At 46.6% G+C, this 19,561-nt stretch overlaps 1 protein-coding gene and 1 pseudogene across 2 annotated transcripts; both read left to right on the top strand.

The window, feature by feature from the left end:
* Positions 1-4,147: 4,147 nt before the first annotated feature.
* Positions 4,148-12,334, top strand: LOC125398390 (acylcarnitine hydrolase-like). 2 transcript variants are annotated; one of them, XM_087900293.1, is made up of 12 exons: positions 4,148-4,335; positions 4,932-5,136; positions 6,507-6,648; positions 7,295-7,428; positions 7,510-7,768; positions 8,520-8,618; positions 8,905-9,045; positions 9,167-9,247; positions 9,675-9,819; positions 10,608-10,745; positions 11,157-11,229; positions 11,929-12,334. In XM_087900293.1, exons 1-12 carry the CDS (start codon positions 4,260-4,262, stop codon positions 12,113-12,115), a joined length of 1,680 nt encoding a protein of 559 aa, XP_087756419.1. In that variant the 5' UTR covers positions 4,148-4,259; the 3' UTR covers positions 12,116-12,334. The 2 variants fall into 2 exon arrangements, with proteins under 2 accessions (XP_087756419.1, XP_087756420.1); XM_087900294.1 differs by lacking the exon at positions 4,932-5,136 and having other exon boundaries at positions 4,194-4,335.
* Positions 12,335-13,359: 1,025 nt separating this feature from the next.
* On the top strand, positions 13,360-16,297 carry LOC148118522 (pyrethroid hydrolase Ces2e-like; annotated as a pseudogene).
* The last annotated feature ends 3,264 nt before the right edge of the window (positions 16,298-19,561 follow it).

Genomic DNA, 19,561 nt, shown 5'->3' with positions numbered 1-19,561 from the left:
TATAGTACACATAAGTGTAGTAGCATTTCAATTGTATTTTAATAAATAAAACTTGCCTGAAGATCTGAGAGGAAAAACAGCCCCCACTCATCAGCCTTACAGACCAGGTAATGGTAACACACACCTTTAATCCCAGAAGCCACGCTAGTTGGCCATAGAAACCGGGTGGTGCATGTCTTTAATCCCAGCTCTAGAGGATTATAAAACGGGAGGAGACAGCTCTCACACAGCCTCACTCTGAGATTCCTGGAGGCAGGGTCATCATTTCGGACTGAGGTAGAGGTAAGATTCAGTGGCTGGCTGTTCTACTTTTCTGGTCTTCAGGTTGAACCCCAATATCAGTCTCTGAGCTTTTATTAATCATGCTTCACATAAGTGACCCCAAAAGCTCTACCATTTATTGACTCTCCATGGGAGGCCTTACCTCCTCTGAAGAATGGATCAGGTGGGATGGAGGAGAAAGGGCCGAGGGTAAGGGAGGGAGGGGAACTGAGAGTAGTATGTAAAATTAAAACATTTTTAAATAAAAAATTACTCCAACATAATAAATAACATTGAATGTGAAGATTATTTACATAGAGGCAATGTTCCTCTGTAGAGAAATAGTTTTAAACTAGAGTATTATGAGAGCTTTAATCGTGATGCAGGCCCAAGCATGCTCGGCTTTATTCCTCTGCCAGGAGCGATGCTACAAGGCTCTGGGAACCTCACAAGGAAGACAGCGAACCTTGTTTACAGTTCCACGTACCTCATTGGTTTCTATCCAGTGTGCATGATCCCATTCAACAACAGAGAAGAGTTCCTTAGCATGTAACTCTAGAATCCTACAAAATCCAATGTATGGCTATTCTAAAAGGGTAGCACTCTTGAGAAGACTACACCCATGCTCAAGGGTGTCTTGTCCTCTCCTCGGGAGCCTCTCTTTAACCCTGTGCTGGAAACATGCAAACATCTGTCCTTTCAAATGACAACTCTGAAAGAAGTGGACTGCTAAGGAGAGGAGACTCTGGGATCTGTTGAACTGTGCAGAAACCACAATAGATGTTCATGGATGCAGTTCTCCTGAGTCGTCACTCAGACTGGGTGGCCTTTGAGTTATCCATGCTCCTGTGAGAAACCTCTCACTCAGACACACACCCTGATTAACTCATTGGATACCCAAGAAATAAAAAAAAAACAGCTCTGTTTCATAAAAGTAAAAAATGTAAAAAGAGGATAAATGTGTGCACATGTGTTTGGTTTTCACATATTGGTCACAATCTGACCCCTTCTTGCCCTGGGCTTTTCCACCCTCAGAAGGTGGAAATCCCACTGAATGCCATTCATGGAAAGCTGCTCTGGGGGGATGAAACACCGTGGCTGTGCCAGGGTTGAAGCAGGGCTACTTCATCAAGTTTTGTCTGCCTCTGTAACAGTGCCAGCTGTCAGTGGTGGACCCGATGTGCGTCATGCACAGAGAAGCTAGCAGCAAGGCATCCCATGTAGGCAGCAAGTCCAGATGACAAGAGGTGAGCTTTTGACTCTGGGAAGATGAATGCCAAAAGCCTCTGATGCCTGTATGTGCTGTTGCTCTGGCCTCATTGACATTAGTTGACACAAAAGATGTTCATCCGTGTGTATCAGATAGGCGAAGTCATCTCAGAAACACAAAACTGATTTGAAGCTTATGTCTGCCAAATTCTACAGTGTCAAAACCTGATGCTCTATGAGGTGAGGTACCATGGAGGTGGGTGCTTGGGGAGATGACAAATCCAAAAGAACAAGAAGGATTTCCCTGGACACATTTACCCGCCCACACTCCAGCTGGTGCACACCTGAGCGACCAGATTTTGACTTCTTTTAATCAAGCTCTTATGAACATCTCAAGCATAGGGTTTTTTTAAATCAATATTTTCTTTCCATCAGGCTAAAGATCTGAGATCAGAATTGCTGAATCATATAACACATGCATGTTTAATTTTAAAAGAAAGTGTCAAACTGACATCTTTGACTGTCATTTTGCATTTTCTTCAGACACATATGAGGGTGTCAGTGACCCCATATCTTTGTGACCACTTGTCCTTATGGCTCCCAAGTCAGATGTTATGGAATGGTGGGAAGGAGTGTCTCATTGCAGGAGCTTTAATGGAGTTTGAGCCTCAGCTTCCCCCTCCCACTTGCTCCTGGGCTCACTCCCCGCTTCTTCCATGAAACACACCTGAGTGTCTTCATTCCGCACACCTGCTGTGGCCTTGGCAATTACCAACACAGGGTCTGGATGAAGGTGCAGAGAGTAACAAAGCCCACGGGCTCCACCCTCCCCCAGCTGTCTCAGTCACTGCTCTGTTGCAGTGGAGGACACCATGACCACGACACCTTGTAACAGAAAACATTTCATTGGGGACTTTCTTCCTGTTTCAGAGGATGAGTCCAGGGCCACCTTCCTGGTGGGCAGCAGGCAGCAGGCAGCAGGCAGCAGGCAGCAGGCCCAGCTCTGGAGCAGTGGCTGAGAGTTTATACCCTGATCCACCAGCAGGAGGCAGTTAGCCTGGACCTAGTGTGGGCTTCTGAGACCTCAAACCCCACCTGCAGGGACACACCTCCCCCAACAAGGCCACACCTTCTAATCTTTTCTAAACAGTCTTCCAACTGGAAACCAAACATTCAAATATATGAGTCTCTAGGGGCCATTCTCATTAAACCAGCACACCAACTAAACTGGGAAAATCTTGCATCAAGAAGCAGAATAGTCTGAGTGCTCACCTTCCAAGAACGGGATGTGGGGGAGGACCTTAGACTTCCCACAGGGTAGGGAACACTGACTGCTCTTTGGACTGGAGAGAGAGGGGGAGGGGGAATGAAGAGAGGGGGAGGGAAATGGGAGGAGGGGAGCGGTGAAAATTTTTAATAATAATAATAATAATAATAACCTGAAAAAAAAGAAGCAGAAGCAGGAAGCCAGGATAGGTGAAGATGCTGATTCTTTGACCCTGAAGGCCTCTAAACAAAACAACCCATCTTGTTTAGTCAAGCAATGATTGAGGATAGGGAGAGGAGTAACCAGTAAAGGCTGGGACCACAGACTGGACAGGGGTGCATTGTAGTTGATACATTAAAACAATATAGCAAGCTTGGATAGGGAAAGGCATACCTGTCCTGCTCAGAGAAACAGACAAGCACCAAGGGGGAAGTTCAGCAGTGTTAAGCCCCTGATCCATAGATTATCATGTCTGGAAAGACAGAGTGAAGGTAAATTCTCAGATGGCCGTGCATGCTGACATTGATCCTTTATCACTTCCTCCAAGACATCAGCTGGGTTTTTGTGGGATCCTAATCCTATACTCCTCAGTGTGTCCTGCCAGGATTCCTCGTGATTATTAAACTTCTAATATGAACTTGTATCTTCAGCTTGATTGTAGACTCTGAGAGCCCAGACTGTCCGCAGTGTAGGGATGAGCAGGGAACCTTATTAAGTATTTGTTAAGTAGAGGACAGGAAGTGGGGACTCAAAGGATAGAGGAACTTTCTAGAAGGCCAGAGGATATGAGCTGGATTCCCATACCACATAATGAGAAGAGAGACCTCACTGGCAGTTTTCCACAGGAATGCCCTGATATTCACACACACACACACACACACACACACACACACACACACACACAGAGAGAGAGAGAGAGAGAGAGAGAGAGAGAGAGAGAGAGAGAGAGAGAGGAAAAAATTGAAAGTGTTTCTCAAGTAGATAAAGAACTAGGAAGTCGATTTCAGCAGGAGTTTGCTTAAAGAGGAAACAGATTACGGAGGCCAAAGTTGCAGTGCCTCGGTGAAGCAGCCACGACCTGTGCAGAAGGGTGCGTGGATCCTAAGATCTCAGGGATGGTCACATTCTGATTCCTCTCCATCTGGGGTATCTTCAGGATTTACCTACTAAGATGAGCCCCCGTGGCTTCTCCTCTCTTTGTCCCCTGACATCTGAGCACTGAGAGCAAGCACAGTCGGCACGGTTTGAGTTCATTTAAGTTTTCATACAGGACTCCTGAGATCACAGAACTGCTTTAGATGCCATGATGTCTCTTTTTAGGCCAAAGAGCAAGAACAAAGATTGTTTTGCCTGCAGGCGGGCCTTCACCTCTTTGACAATAAGGACTTTGGCCCGCCCTGCTGAGTTTCTGCTCCTTGATTGTAGGTCCAACGTCCTGCCTGCACAGGGCCCACACATTCTCTTTTCTGTCCATGACACACAGCTATCCTGTAGCAACACGGACTCAGACTAGGAGCCGACCATGAGACTGCAAAGACTTCCTGGCTGGTTGAAGGCTGTGACCTGTGGGCTCCTGCTTCTCTTCCTGCATGTACAAGGTGAGACTCCTTCAGTGAGCACTGAGGACCAGGGTCAGGGCTGTCCAGATCTGCAGAGTGGGCAGCTTGTCTTACAGGAGGGAAGGAACCAACAAGGGAGCAGTTGGTAAAGATGACAAATAAAAGCGTGGGAATTACGGACCTCCCAGTGCCCCCACCAAAACCCACACAAAGAGCCCTGCAGCACACAGAGGACTAGAAATGTCCTTACCAAAAAAGCCATCCAGGATAAGGAGGTCTGAGCAGCACTGGACCTGCAGATTAGGGGAAAGAACAAAGAGGACATTTCTTTTCTCTGTGCATGAGTGTAGCTACTACAGACCTCTGGATGATAATGAAAATAATACATCCATGCTGCCAAGTGGCTCTGAGATGTCTCCTTGTTGGTCACACGCTGGCACAGCCGCCACTCAAAAGGAACATGAGCTGTGTCCCTGGCCATCAGGGCGATAAAGAAACTCCTATCCCCACATCTCATAGCTAAGCCCAGGCACCCCAGATTCCCTTCCCCATGTACCCTAGAGAAAATGAGGTGGGAAACAACAGTCTGGTGGCAGCTGCCTGAGTAGAACTAACCCTGATGGCATCTCTCCCAGGCCAGGACTCAGCTAGCCCCATCAGGAACACACACACAGGCCAGGTTAGAGGAAGCCTCGTCAAGGTGGAAAACACTGAAGTTGGTGTCCACACCTTCCTGGGAATCCCCTTTGCCAAGCCACCTGTAGGACCACTGCGCTTTGCACCCCCTGAGGCCCCTGAACCGTGGAGTGGTGTGAGAGATGGGACCTCCTATCCAGCCATGTAAGTTCTGGAGTTCAGAGGACTTTCAGGCTCTGAGGTGAGAGTGTGCCCTGAGCTGTGGGCCAGAATGACGGGCTTCCTTCATCTCAACCCTGCAGAAGTTTTCTGTCTGTGATGTGTAGTCTGCCATGAATTTTCAGATACTAAAATATGTATCAGATATTTTAACTGATATTTAACTTCAGATATTTAAACTTCAGATATGACTAAGGCTTCTAACAAAAAACTTTGCCAATCTCCTGGGTCATAGTCCAGTTCCTGTAGGAAGTTGTCTCTCAGTATTGCGATGAGAAAGAGATAATAAAGAAAATCCCAGAATCAGATTGTGCCAAGTGATCTCTGCCACCATAGAAGAGGTCTAGGAACAAGGGCCAATATAAATACATTAACCAGCCAAAGCCCAGGGTCTAGTGCCAACTACTATAAATCTCTCAGGAGCGCATCAGGGATGTGTCCTTAGCCAATCCATCCTCAGCACTCACTGGGACAAACCATAGAGCCAAGTGACATTGTTCAAAGAAATGTCTAAATGCTTCCTCTGGAAATTAGGTGGGAATGAGAACTACGCTAAGTTTCTGGATGTGGGGTGAAACCCATCCCACTACTCTTTGGGACACTGCTGTCCACTGATTCCATAGGAGCTGTGTAGGCAGAGCACCACATTATCCAGGTATCTTCAGTTTGTTTCTTGGTTGCTGGGGTAACATACCTGGTAAAGTCAGCTGTAGGCAGAAACAGTTTATTATGGGTCACAGTTCCACATGACCATCCATTGCATGGGGAACTTAAAGGACTGAAACATCATCACATCTTTAACATTAGAGGTCAAAGAACGCATCCATACCTGCTAGTGGTCAGTTGCCTTCTCTGCTCCTTCCTAGGGAATGGCGCCACTCAGGGTTGGGGACAGTCCTACTGCTACTCACAGAACCAAGAAAATCCCCATAGGCTTTCCTGATCTAGACGATCTTTCTTTGAGTCTAAATCCCCCAGGTGATGCTCTGTTGTTTCGAGTTGGAAATCAAAACTAACGACCTCAGCAGGAATTACGGAGTACAAAGAGAAGTGGTGACTGTCACTGTGTGCCGGAAGTTATTCTCATTGAGCCCCTAGAGTTCTCCATATCCTTGGCTCAGAAAGAAAAACATATACATCCTCACCCAAGTACAGGCATTTCTGGAAATCTGGTTCTATCCTTGCTAACACTGAGCCTATAGCCTTTATCGTGGTAGGAAAGAGCTTTAGAGCACACTCATGCTTTAGCGGAACATCTTGAAGGAAAGGGGCCAAAAGTGTTTGAGAGAAAATTCATACAAAAACATGGTTTTGACTACCGACATCTCTTAATAACTGTCTGCCATTGTCACCAGGTGTCCACAAAATGATGATATGATGAATTCAGAGGGTCTGAAGATGAGAAAACACCTCATGCCTCCCATCTCTATGTCTGAGGACTGCCTGTATCTCAACATCTACACACCAGCGCATGCCCGTGAGGGCTCTAACCTGCCTGTGAGAGTTGGGCCACGGTCAACTGGGTGGGGGTGGAGATTTATTTCTCAGGAGCATTAGAAAGCATAAAATCAACCAGTTCCACTGCAGTGTAGACCCTAATGAGAAGTCTTTTCCTAATGTGTCCATGAGAACCTTCTCAGTCATGGTGGTCAACTAAATCCTGGATATAGGACACTGAGCACGGAACTCTGAGAGGTCAGGATTGTGTTCTATGGACTCACTCAGGACATTCTCAGCAAACTTAGAGCCCAGGCAGGTATCCAAGGGATGAACACTGAAATAAGTCAAATTTCCAACTTTGGGATATTGGTTGTGCCAATGAGATTTGGTGATGCTTTTGATTCATAATCAGGAACACTGTTATGGAGACTCCCTTCTCCACATTTTTGAGGAGTCTGAGAGTGATAGTGACATCACTCTGGACTTGAATCCATTAATCCAAACTAAGATTCCTGGTGCAACAGTGGGGCTTAGAAATACGCTGATGAGACTGTGTTCCTCGTCTGTGGCCTGGGTCTAAGATGCTGAGGACTCCTGTGTGGGCTTAGCTGCACAGATAGGAAGCAGACAATAATCTGGGAGATAGTCCCACTTGAATTTGTGCCTGAAAGAAGCCTCCTGACATCTCTCTTGACTTCTCCAGGTAATGGTGTGGATCCATGGTGGTGCTCTGGTTGTAGGAATGGCCTCCATGTATGATGGGTCCACACTGGCAGCCATTGAGGATGTGGTGGTGGTCACTATCCAGTACCGTCTGGGTGTCCTGGGATTCTTCAGGTGAGACTAGGGCTGGGCTGGGCAATGGCAGCTGAGAAGAACCTAGACAGCCCTTTGATTCATGTCCCTTCCACTTCTCAGCACTGGAGACCAGCACGCCAGAGGCAATTGGGGCTATCTGGACCAAGTGGCTGCCCTGCGTTGGGTCCAGCAGAACATTGCCCACTTTGGAGGCAACCCTGACCTTGTCACTATTTTTGGCGAGTCAGCAGGTGGCACAAGTGTGTCTTCACATGTTGTGTCCCCCCTGTCCAAAGGACTCTTCCACAGAGCCATCATGGAGAGTGGAGTAGCTGTGTTGCCTGGCCTCATCTCCAGCTCCTCTGAGGTGGTTTATGGAGTGAGTGCACTCTATTCCTCCAGCCCTGACCTGCTGTCTTAGCTCTCACTCTCTGGGACTCTGCTGCCCCCATCAGTCGGGAAAATGAGGACTATGGGAAGTAACTTCCCTTCAGTACTTTCTGAAAGGCTTGAGGTTTAGATCCCTCACCCCACCCCACCCCACAGTGCTTTATACAAGGTGCGTATGTTGTATGTTCAGCAAAGCTGTACCTAGAAGCTTCCATTATTGGCAAAAGCAAGAGTGTGTGGTATTGGGAGATGGTACAAGAGGCAAGAGAGCTTTCTGTGCCAGTGTGAGGATCTGAGAGCAATTCCCCAGAACACACACATATCTGGGTGTGGTTTTTCTTGTCTCTAATCCAGGTGTTCCTATGGTGAGATGGGAAACAGGGACAGGTTAATCCCTGGAAGGTCACAGACTAGCTAGACTGCTGTAGGCTTCAGCAGAAAAAGAGAGTATTCCTCAAACTAGAAGGAAGGTGGGAAGAGGAAGAAGGGAAGGAGAGGGGACTGAGGGAGGAATGGAGGGAGGGAAAAGGGCAGAGAGGGAGAAAAGGTGAGAGGGAGGAGGGGAGAGCTGCCACCGCTGACCAAGAGGAAAACGAGAACAATTTTATTCTTACTCCAGTCCATATACATGACACAGCATGGTATAACATTTGGAGCCAATGGCACCCTCCTGGGCCTGGGAAAACTCCTCTGCCTGGAAGACAAGGCATCCAGGCAGCCTCATCCTCTTCCCTTTCCAGACTGTGGCCAATCTCTCTGATTGTGCAGCTGTGGACACGGAGACGCTAGTACGCTGCCTACGGGGCAAGAGTGAAGCAGAGATTCTGGCTATTAACAAGGTGTGGCTGGGAAGGCGGCAGGTTGCAAGATGTGTTACAGGTAGTCCTCATTAGTATGAGCAAATTACCTAAGCTCCGTGCTTAGTATTCTTTGAGTCCTGGGCAAAATCAATACCAGCATTGGCTATTCCAAGTGTAAGGTCTCTTCAGGGATGAGATGGGGAGGTGTGGTGGAGAATAACTATCCTGAGACAAATTAGCAAGTGGAGAAGGAGTAGAGGTAACTCAGTGGTCCTCGGCGTATGTATTTCATTGACCTTCAGCATTGAATTTTTATGCCCCTCAGGTCTTCAAGGTCATCCCCGCAGTGGTGGATGGAGAGTTCTTCCCCAGGCACCCTAAGGAGCTCTTGGCCTCTTCTGATTTTCACCCTGTCCCCAGCATCATTGGCGTCAATAATGATGAGTATGGTTGGCTTCTGCCTATGGTGAGGCTCAGTTCTAATCTTCTGGGAGCCTGGGGACTCATGTGGTGGGCAATGGGAACTCAGAGATTCGTTGATCCATATCCATGTCATGGCATACTTAAAACCATTCTCTGTACCCCAGATCATGGGCTCTGCTCAGAAAATGAAGGGAATAACCAGACAATCCCTGCCTGCTGTTCTGAAGAGCACAACACCACAGATGGTGAGACTCTAGGGCCACTGTCACCACTGCAGGAACCCCTGTATAACTTTCATAAGGAGCATCTCCAGAAATAAGTGTGTGTATGTGTGTGTGTGTGTGTGTGTGTGTGTGCGCGCGCGCACATGTGTGCATGTGCACCTACCTGTGTGTGTTCCTCTGTCTACGCCTGTGTGTGTGTACATCTCTCTGTGTGTACTTCTGTGTGTGTACCTCTGTGTGTGTGTACCTGTGTGTGTGTACCTCTGTGTGTGTACCTGTGTGTGTGCATGTCTGTGTGTACCTGTGTGTGTGTTTGTGTGTACCTGTCTATCTGAGGTCACTCCAAGCTTTCCCCATACCACACCTCTTTTGCATTCCCCCACTGAGCCTACTGCCTGCATATTTTAGTGCCTGTGTCCCCTCATTCTTCTTGATTCCTGTGGTACAGATGCTGCCTCCCGAGTGTAGTGACCTGATAATGGAAGAGTACATGGGGGACACTGAGGACCCACAGACCCTCCAAATACAGTACGCAGAGATGATGGGAGACGTCACATTTGTGGTCCCTGCACTCCAAGTAGCACATTTTCAACGTGAGTACATCTGTAACAAGATGGAGGGAAGAAGCTCAGACAGTGGGTCCCAGGTGAGCTCTGTAGGGTCCAGGCTTGGCCTGTGTCTGAATCAGATCTCTGATTCCAGACAACCAAGAGTCTTTTTTATTAATTTATTCTCTCATATATTACATCCCAACCACAGTTTCCACTCCCTCTTCTCCTCCCAGTATCTCTGCCCCTCCTGCCCCCCCCATCTACCCCTCTCTGGTTTCCCTACAGAAAAAGGCAGGCCTCCCAAAGATATCAGCCAAACATAACATTGCAAGTTGCAATAGACTAGGCAGCTTCTTTCATATTAAGGCTGCATGAAGCAACCCACTGGGAGGGAAAGGGTTCTAAAAGCAGGCAGCAGAGTCAGAGACAGTCCCCACTCCCTCTGTTAGGAGTTCCGCTAAAACACCAAGCTATGCCACTGTGGCATATGCAAAGGACCAAGCTGAGACCCACACAGCCTCCCTGATGGTTCAAAACCAAGAGTCTTTGTCGAGTAGATCCTTATGTTGAGTGTGAGAGAATGACATCTGATCCAGTACAGAGGAGGAAGTGACTGAGTGATACTCTGTGGCTTGACCACACTGCTCAACTGTGGACGGCAGAGCCATTATTTAACAGGGGGAGTTCCTACAGACACAGCCAATGCTCCATGTTGAAGCTCCACGCTCAACTGTTGTGACTCCAGATAACTTGAAACCAAGCTGTCTTGTCACCAAATGTGTGTCAGGACAGTTCTGGACAAAGATGTCACCCCAGATCCTCTCCCCCAGGTTCCCACGCTCCTGTCTACTTCTATGAGTTCCAGCATCGGCCCAGCTTCTTCAAGGATATCAAGCCACCCCACGTAAAGGCCGACCATGTTGATGAGGTTCCTTTTGTCTTTGGGTCCTTCTTCTGGGGTGTGAAAAGTGAGTCTTCCTTATTTTCCATGAGTTGAATGAGGTCTCAGATGGCTCTCTGGGGAACTCCTGAACTCTCAGTCCATTTGAAGAAACCTGTGTGTGGATAGATAGATAGATAGATAGATAGATAGATAGATAGATAGATAGATAGATAGATAGATAGATAGATAGATAGATAGATAGATATGGTTTAAAAGCTGGACCCATTCCAGTCTAGCCTGTAATGGAGGAAGACAGCACATTGCGAATTCAATTAGAGACTTCCATGGATCATGGATACTGTAAATAGTGAAGAGGGGAGGTAACAAAGCCCAATACTTTGGGGTCAGACAACAGTTGGGATCGTGAGTCTGAAACATGAGTTGGCAGTTCCATGGGGTGACCTAACTTGTACCCTTGTCTTCCTAATGACTCCAGTTGACCTCACTGAGGAGGAGAAGCTACTGAACAGGAGGATGATGAAGTACTGGGCCAACTTTGCAAGACATGGGTGAGAACACAGCTCTCTTTCAACCTTCCGGGTGTGGGTCCCTTTCTAGGGCTCCCTTTTGGATGGAGGACTTCTTATTATGCATAGATATTTCATCACATGATGGAGTCTTTGTGGGTGTCAATTACTGGTCATCTCACAGTGGCCTGGCTCATGAACCATAGTGCCATGGGACTGTTCTTTAGATCTTACCTCTCAGAGACATAAAACAGGTCAAGTGTTTGTCTCCCATCTGAAGCAGAAACCAGAGTGTGGCTCTTGCATCCCTACAAGTGTGTGTGTGTGTGTGTGTGTGTGTGTGTGTGTGTGTGTGTGTGTGTTTGTATCTACCTGTGTGTGTATCTATGTATGTGTGTACCTATGTATGTGTGTACCTCTGTGTGTGTACCCGTGTGTGTGTGTGTGTTTGTATCTACCTGTATGTGTACCTATGTATGTGTGTACCTATGTATGTGTGTACCTCTGTGTGTGTACCCGTGTGTGTGTGTACCTCTGTGTGTGTGTGTACCTCTGTGTGTGTACCCGTGTGTGTGTGTACCCGTGTGTGTGTGTGTGTACATCTGTGTGTGTCCCATCAGTCCCTGCCCCCTCAGCCCCTTCACCACTGGCCGAATTGTTCCACTGCCCTGACCCAAATCAGGGGGTCAGACTTTGGGTCAGAGTGACCTCACCCTTCCCCGCTGGCTGTCATATCCACAGGAACCCCAACAGCGAGGGTCTACCCTACTGGCCCATGATGGACGATGATGAGCAGTACCTGCAGCTGGACATCCAGCCTGCTGTGGGCCGAGCCCTGAAGGCCAGAAGGCTGCAGTTCTGGACCCAGACTCTGTCCCAGAAGATCCAGCAGCTAAAGCGGGCTCAGGAGGGGCACAAAGAGTTGTAGTACTCTGTGTGAAGAAAGGCATTGGGCTTCATAGACATGTGGGTTCTGTCCGAGGTTTGGACAGCCTTTCGATCCTAACATTCACATAACCATTCCTAACATACACAGCCACCCCTTTTACCAATCTGTATGACAAGACCTCTGCATGTCACTTCTTCACAAAACACTGCTGTTATTCTGGTAGATCCACTCAATAAAAGTTCTTGTAACAATGTGGAATACAGATTGTGAGCCCCAAAGTCCCACAGTCTTCACAAATTTAGGCTGCTGTTCCAAATAGATCACTAACCACCAGCAGGTCTTATGATACATATCTGTGGCTACAGCTACTCAGAAATTGAGGCAGGAATATTACATCAGTCTGGGAGTTCCATACCGACTTGGACAACATAGCAAAACTCATTTCTCAATAACAAAAACAATTGTCTGGTAATTTGTAAATAGCAGAAATATATGTAAAGTTCTGTGGGCTGAGAAATACAGGGTCAACAAAGGAATTTGAGCCACACGGCCTGCCTGAGCTCAGCTCCTAGACCTCTCTGACATCAGTTACTGAGCACACCAGCTACAGAAAATTCTGGACAGATTATCCAGGTAGAGGAAATCTCATCTATTTCCTCCCCAAATTTCTATTGTCCACTTTTGTGAGAAGCTGGACTTGATATGTTCATATGCACCTAAGGTTTGGCCAGGAAAAAGGTGCTTGACCAACAGGTTAGGTGGGCCCAGTTTCTGAGACTTGTGGGAAGATACCATGGAGGGAGGAGTTTATAAAGATGGTAGACAAGAATGAGGGAACTGTGTGTCTCCCAGAGCCCCCACCAAAGACCACACAATGAGCTCTGTAGCACTCAGAGGACTAAAGATGTCCATACCAAAAAGCCACTCCAGTGTAAGGAGTTCTGAACAGCATTGGACCTGCAGATTAGGGGAAACAACAAAGGGGACATTTCTTTTCTTTGTGAATGAGTATAGCTGCTACAGAACTCTGGATGATAATGAAAATAATACATCCATGCTGCCAAGTGGCTCTGAGATGTCTCCTTGTTGGTCACACGCTGGCACAGCCGCCACTCAAAAGGAGCATGAGCTGTGTCCCTGGCCATCAGGGCGATAAAGAAACTCCTATCCCCACATCTCATAGCTAAGCCCAGGCACCCCAGATTCCCTTCCCCATGTGCCCTAGAGAAAATGAGGTGGGGAACAACAGTCTGGTGGCAGCTGCCTGAGTAGAACTAACCCTGATGGCATCTCTCCCAGGCCAGGACTCAGCCAGCCCCATCAGGAACACACACACAGGCCAGGTTAGAGGAAGCCTCGTCAAGGTGGAAAACACTGAAGTTGGTGTCCACACCTTCCTGGGAATCCCCTTTGCCAAGCCACCTGTAGGATCACTGTGCTTTACACCCCCTGAAGCTCCTGAACCATGGAGTGGTGTGAGAGATGGGACCTCCTATCCAGCCATGTAAGTTCTGGGGTTCAGAAGACTTTCAGGCTCTGAGGTGAGAGTGTGCTCTGAGCTCTGGGCCATAATGAGGGGCTTCCTTCATTCCCACCCCACAGAAGTTTTCTGTCTGTGATGTATAGTCTGGTACACATTTTTAGATGCATGACTAAGGTTTCTTACAGACAACTTTGCCGATCTCCTGGGTCAGAGGTCAGTACCTGTAGGGAGTTTTATCTCTTGGTTTTATGGTGAGAAGATAGAAACGGCTCCCAGAGTCAGACTGTGCCAAGTGATCTTTGCCAGCATGGGAGAGGTTTGTGAACAAGGGTTAGTGTAGACATAGAGCGAGGACAAACCCAGACTCAAGCATCACAAACCATAAGTCTCTTAAGAGGCCACAGTAATGTGTCCTGGGCATCTCTCTCCTCTACAGTCACTGAGACAATCCACGCAGCCAACTGCCATTGTTCGAGAAAACAAATAAGCTTCTGAATATTGTGTGGGAAGAAGTGGTGTCCTGAGAGTCTGGACATGGGATGAAGAAGTACCCTATGGGATAGCGTTGTCCATCGACTCCCATAGCACAGGTGTAGGCATAGCACTATATTCTCCATGCAGCTTTATTTTGTTCCTTGCTGCTGTGATAAAACACTCGTAAAAGGAACTTCTTGTACCAATGGCTTCCTACAGGTCACAGCTTCAGACCGTTCCTTCATAGCAGGCAGCTCACAGTGGCAGAAGCTTAAGGGATCTGGTCACATCACATCTGTAACTGAAAATTCACATCACATCTATAACTGAAAATTTAGAGCACAGATTGCTTGGATGCCTGCTAATGCTCAGCTCACCTTCTCTGCTCACTCAGTTCAGAAGACCCTTCCTAGCAAATGGTCCCACCAATCGGGGGAAAATTTTCCCGCCTCAATTTGTGTAACCAAGATAATCCCCCCAGACCTACCTGGTCTAGACAATCCCTCGCTGAAACTCTCTTCTCATGTGATTCTATTTTATGTCAAGTCAACCATCAAAATTAGCATTAAATATGACAGAGAGAAATCATAAATATCAACACATGCAGCCAGTCACGTCTGCAGACAATCTAAGGAATCCCAGCATCATGAAGTGTTCCATCCAAACCCACACAACTGCAGGCCTCACTGGAAGTATGGGTCCTTCACAGCCTCCACAGAGCCTGTGGCCTTCAGCTTGCTAGGAACTGATTTCCAACAGGACTTGTGTGGTAGAGGACACCATGGGGAGCAGGCGTTAAGCATAACGGGAAGGAAATTCAGACTAAGGATCAGGTTTTGATCACTGAACTTCTTTCTGTATCACCATCTGCCATTGTCACCAGGTGTCTGCAAAATGATAATATGATGAATTCAGAGGGTCTGAAGAAGACGAAGATGGTCACAACATCCACCTCTATGTCTGAGGACGGCCTTACCTCAATGTCTACAAGCCAACTCATGCACATGAGAGCTCTAACCTGTCTGTGACTGACAGGTCATGGTCAATCATGGGTCAAAGGAAGATTTCTTACTCAGAAGGCTTAGAAAGCACAAAGTCAACCCGAACTCTACTGCAGTGTAGCAGGCAAGTCAGCCTTTTCTGGTATGTCCAAGAAAGCCTTCTCAGCCATGGTACCTTCTCACCAGGCAGCCAAACCCTGGTAAAGGACACTGAGCACTGAGCTCTGAGGATTCACAGATGGTGGTCTAGGCGTTACCTCTAGACTCACTAAAACTTGAACCCTAGAGACCCCGGCAGGTATCCGAAGGATAAACATTGAGATAAGTCAGATTCCCAGCTTTGGGACAGTGGTTGTGTGTCAATGAGATTTGGTGATGCTTTGATTCATAATCAGGAAAAAAAACTCCTACGGAGACATCCTTCTCCACTGCTTTGCAGAGTCAGAGAGTGATAGTGACCTTACTCTGAACTTTAAAACTGTTCATCTAAGCTGAGATTCCTGGTGCAGCAATGGGGCTTGGAAATACGCTGATGAGACTGTGTTCCTCTCTGTGGCCTGGGTCTAAGATGCTGAGGAGTCCTGTGTGTGCTTAGCTGCACAGACAGAAAGCGGTAAACAATCTGGGAGGCAGTCCCTCCTGAGCTTGTGCCTAAGAGAAGCCTCTTGGCATCTCTCTTGACTTCTTCAGGTGATTGTATGGATCCATGGTGGTGCTCTGGTTATAGACATGACTTCCATGTATGGAAGATCCATGCAGGCAGTCACTGAAGATGTGATAGTGGTCACTATCCAGTACAGTCTGGGTGTCCTGAGCTTCTTCAAGTGAGCCCAGGGCTGTTTGAAGCAATGGTAGCTGAGAAGAACCTAGACAGCCCTTTCACTTCTCAGCACTGGGGACCAGCACGCCAGAGGCAACTGGGGCTACCTGGACCAAGAGGCCGCCCTACACTGGGTCCAGCAGGACATTGCCCACTTTGAAGCCAACCCTGACCTTGTCACCATCTTTGGCAAGTCATCAGGTAGCACAAGTGTGTCTTCACGTATTGTGTCCCCCATGTCCAGAGTACTCTTCCACCGAGCCATCATGGAGAGTGGAGTAGCCATGTTGACTGGTCTCATATCCAGCTCCTCCGAGGTGGTTCACTACGTGAGTGCCCCAACTCCTTCAGCCCTGTATCTACTGCCATACCACTATCCTCTGGCACTATGGCATTCAGTGGAGAATACGAGGATCTAGGGAAAGGACATCTCTTGGTCTGTTTCTGAAAGGCTCAGGGTTAGAACCCACACCTCTGTTTTCTACAGGCTGAGTATGTTATGTGGACAGCAGAGCTGTCCCTAGCAGCTTCACTCGCTGGCAAAAGCAAGTATATATGGGTTTGGAGGTGGTTCAATAGGAGAAAGATCCTTTCTCAAGCCAGGCGGTAGAAGGTGAGACCTGACATGTAAGGTGGTTCTCTCACTATCATGAATAAACTTCACTGTGGATAAACCTGCACTCTGTTGGGAACACACAGAGAATCATAGAGACACACAGTCACATGCACACACACATATGCACACACGTACACACAGAAAGAATGAGAGAAGGGGATGAAAAATGAAGTATGCATAGTTACCTCTGTCAGCTCTGAGTTACAGGAAAATGGGAACACTTTCATGCTTCAGTCCACACACATCATACTATGCTGTGATTATTAAAGAGCAGGGACATCTAGTTGGGTCTCCATAACTACTGTCTGCCTAGAACAATCAGGCAGACCCTACCTTATCTTGTACCAGGCTTTTCTTTTGGGCCACCAACCAGCTCCCAAATCATGACACAGAATCTTAATTAGTTTTGAATGTGTGACCTGGTTTAGGCACGTTTCTGGCTAGCTCTTTTTACTTCAATTAACTTGTTTCTCTTTGTCTGCCATTTGCCTTGTGGCTTTCTTGCCTCTCTATATCTTGCTTTCACTGCTTCTCTATGTCTGCCTGGTTTCTTGCCCTGAGCATGTCACTTCTCTCCTCCTTCTCTCCTTCTTTTCTTCTCTCTCTCGAGCCTAGATTTCTCCTCCTATTTATTTTCTCCCCCTGTCAGCCCTCCCCCTATTCTTTATCTGCCTAGCTACTGGCATTTCACCTCTTTATTAGACCAACCAATCAGGTGCCTCAGGCAGGCAAGGTAAAACAGCTTTTCATAATTAAACAAATGCAACATAAGCAAAGGTAACCTTTCCGCAGTTAAAGTAATATTCTGCAGCATAAACAAACGCAATGCATCTTTACTTAGTTAAAATAATATTCTACATCTCAGGTGACTGAAAGATATTTAAGGAATTGCTCAACATTCTTAGCCATCAGGGAAATGCAAATCAAAATGACTCTGAGGTACCATCTTACACCTGTCAAAATGTCTGAGAACAAAAACACTGATGACAACATATGCTGGAGAGGATGTGGGGCAAGGGGAGCATTCCTCCATCCCTGGTGGGAGTGAAAACTTGCACAGCCACTTTGGAAATCAATATGGCAGTCTCTCAGAAAACTGAGAATCAGTCTACCTCAAGACTCAGTAATACCACTCTTGTGCATATGTAGGAGTCCAACCTAAACAAAATTCACACATTACAGAGTTGGGGTGTAAGGATTAGAATTATTAAACAAAAGGAACAAAGATATGAAAAAATAAAAGGCAGAAACACAGAACAGCATTGGGAGGGAAATTCAGCGAATACTGAAATACCCGCATGTTTTTTTCCACATGCTTATACACGTCATTCCCAAAGGGGAAGGGGAGGCATCAGACTTCATTAATGTGGTATAAGGAATAGACCAAGTATCCTGCTGACAGCCAATCCCTGGATGTCCTGTCAATCTCCTTTGAAGGAGCAGGGATAGCAAAGTGAAGCAGATCCACCTCTATACTCCATACACTAATTATCCACACCGTAGGTCAGGATCTTCTGTTTGTAGTCACACCTGTTGTCAACAACTTTGAAAGAACAAAAATAAACTCAAACTCTCTGATCTTTAGTCAAGGCGGAACAGGTTCACATCTGTGGGCCTTCACAATTCCGCCGTTTTATTTTACTTAATAAAGTCTGTGCTTCTGCCACAGGAGATGACTGTGCCAGACTTGGGGGCCCTTTTCCCACTTTGCAGACTTACCCATCATCAGTACATACATTCCATCATGTGTGCTCTGTCTTAGATTGCCTGGGGAGGGACAAAACCTTACCCGTCATTGGCTATCTGTAAATAAAGGGTTAAGGGAAAGTGCATTTCTGGGCTCTGTGTACAAGAGAGTTCACAAACAACTAGATAATCATATACAAGCAGATGATGCTTTGTGATACATATACTCCTATATCTACAATATCTCCTAACAAAGGAGTAGAGGATGGACAGAGGTGGGATTGCCTTTTTAAATCATTCTAGGATGTCTTTAACAGTTTTCAACTACAATCAAAATTCAAATTTTTCCTTTTAAACATATCAAATCTGAGGACTTGTTGGTAATATCAAAATTCTCTCATATAAGCTTTAATTTTCTAATCAGTAACATCTTCATAATGAACTAAAGTAGTTACAAATATTAGCAAGTCAATACCATAATGATAGTATGGAAATTGACAATAAACACACAATTTTTCAAATCACAATTTTCTTAAATCTGTCCTAATAAAAAGACAAGAAAAGGTTTTTGTGATGGGTAAGCTATGAATCTTTTTTCTCTCCTCGTGTCCAAATGCACTGCTGCTTCTAACTTTCAAAGATAAGTTCAAACTGTCCCAGTCACTGAGCAGAAGCAAAAACTTCCAGGATATTCCTCCTCGTCTCTAAAGAGCCGCTTCAGTGACCCTTTGTAATGAGTCTCTTTTTCCCAGAGGGGAAAACTGAGGTCTCAGTTCTCAGGTCCTGAATTTCAACAGCAGAGTGAATACCATACTGGCCAAATGAGTCCTTGTCCCAAGATACAGTGTGGTTACACTGCCAAACATTTGGTTGGCGTTCCTGGACCAGCTCCAAAGTAAACAGGACTCACTAAGGTATGGAAGTTTGTACAGTAGGTTCACCGAGAAGCTAGGAATCACCAACCACCACCATGATCTTCCATCCCTTCTCAGACTGCAGCAGCACAGTGGCCTAAGAAAGTCAGAAACACAGGTTCAGGAACCTCTCGGGGGCACCAGTGGCTACCATGTCTTCAGGGCTGCGTCCCTTTGCTGTACATATCAGACTAGATACTCTGGAATTCATCCTGCTTCGTTCTCCTCCTGTGAAAACACAAAGATATACCCTCAACCCCATGTTAATATAGGTTCAGGTCCTTTCCATAATCCAGTACAAGGATCTTTCTACCTTGCTTTAGCGAAAGTCACCTTGGCGCTGGCATGCCAAAATGTGTTCACAGAAGATTGCTCATGGGCATCCATATTCAAGAAATTTAGAGTAATAAGAGCATGATTTCAGGCGTTATGTGATGACTAGAGGTATCATTCTCCTGTCTTTATCTTCTGAAGTTGAGTTTTCAAGGAGC

This window comes from Myodes glareolus, chromosome 22, assembly GCF_982192425.1.
Source record: "Myodes glareolus chromosome 22, mMyoGla1.1, whole genome shotgun sequence".
NCBI classification, from domain to species: domain Eukaryota; kingdom Metazoa; phylum Chordata; class Mammalia; order Rodentia; family Cricetidae; genus Myodes; species Myodes glareolus.
The sequence above is the reverse complement of the archived record's forward strand: the minus strand, read 5'-3'. Positions and strand labels throughout refer to the sequence as shown.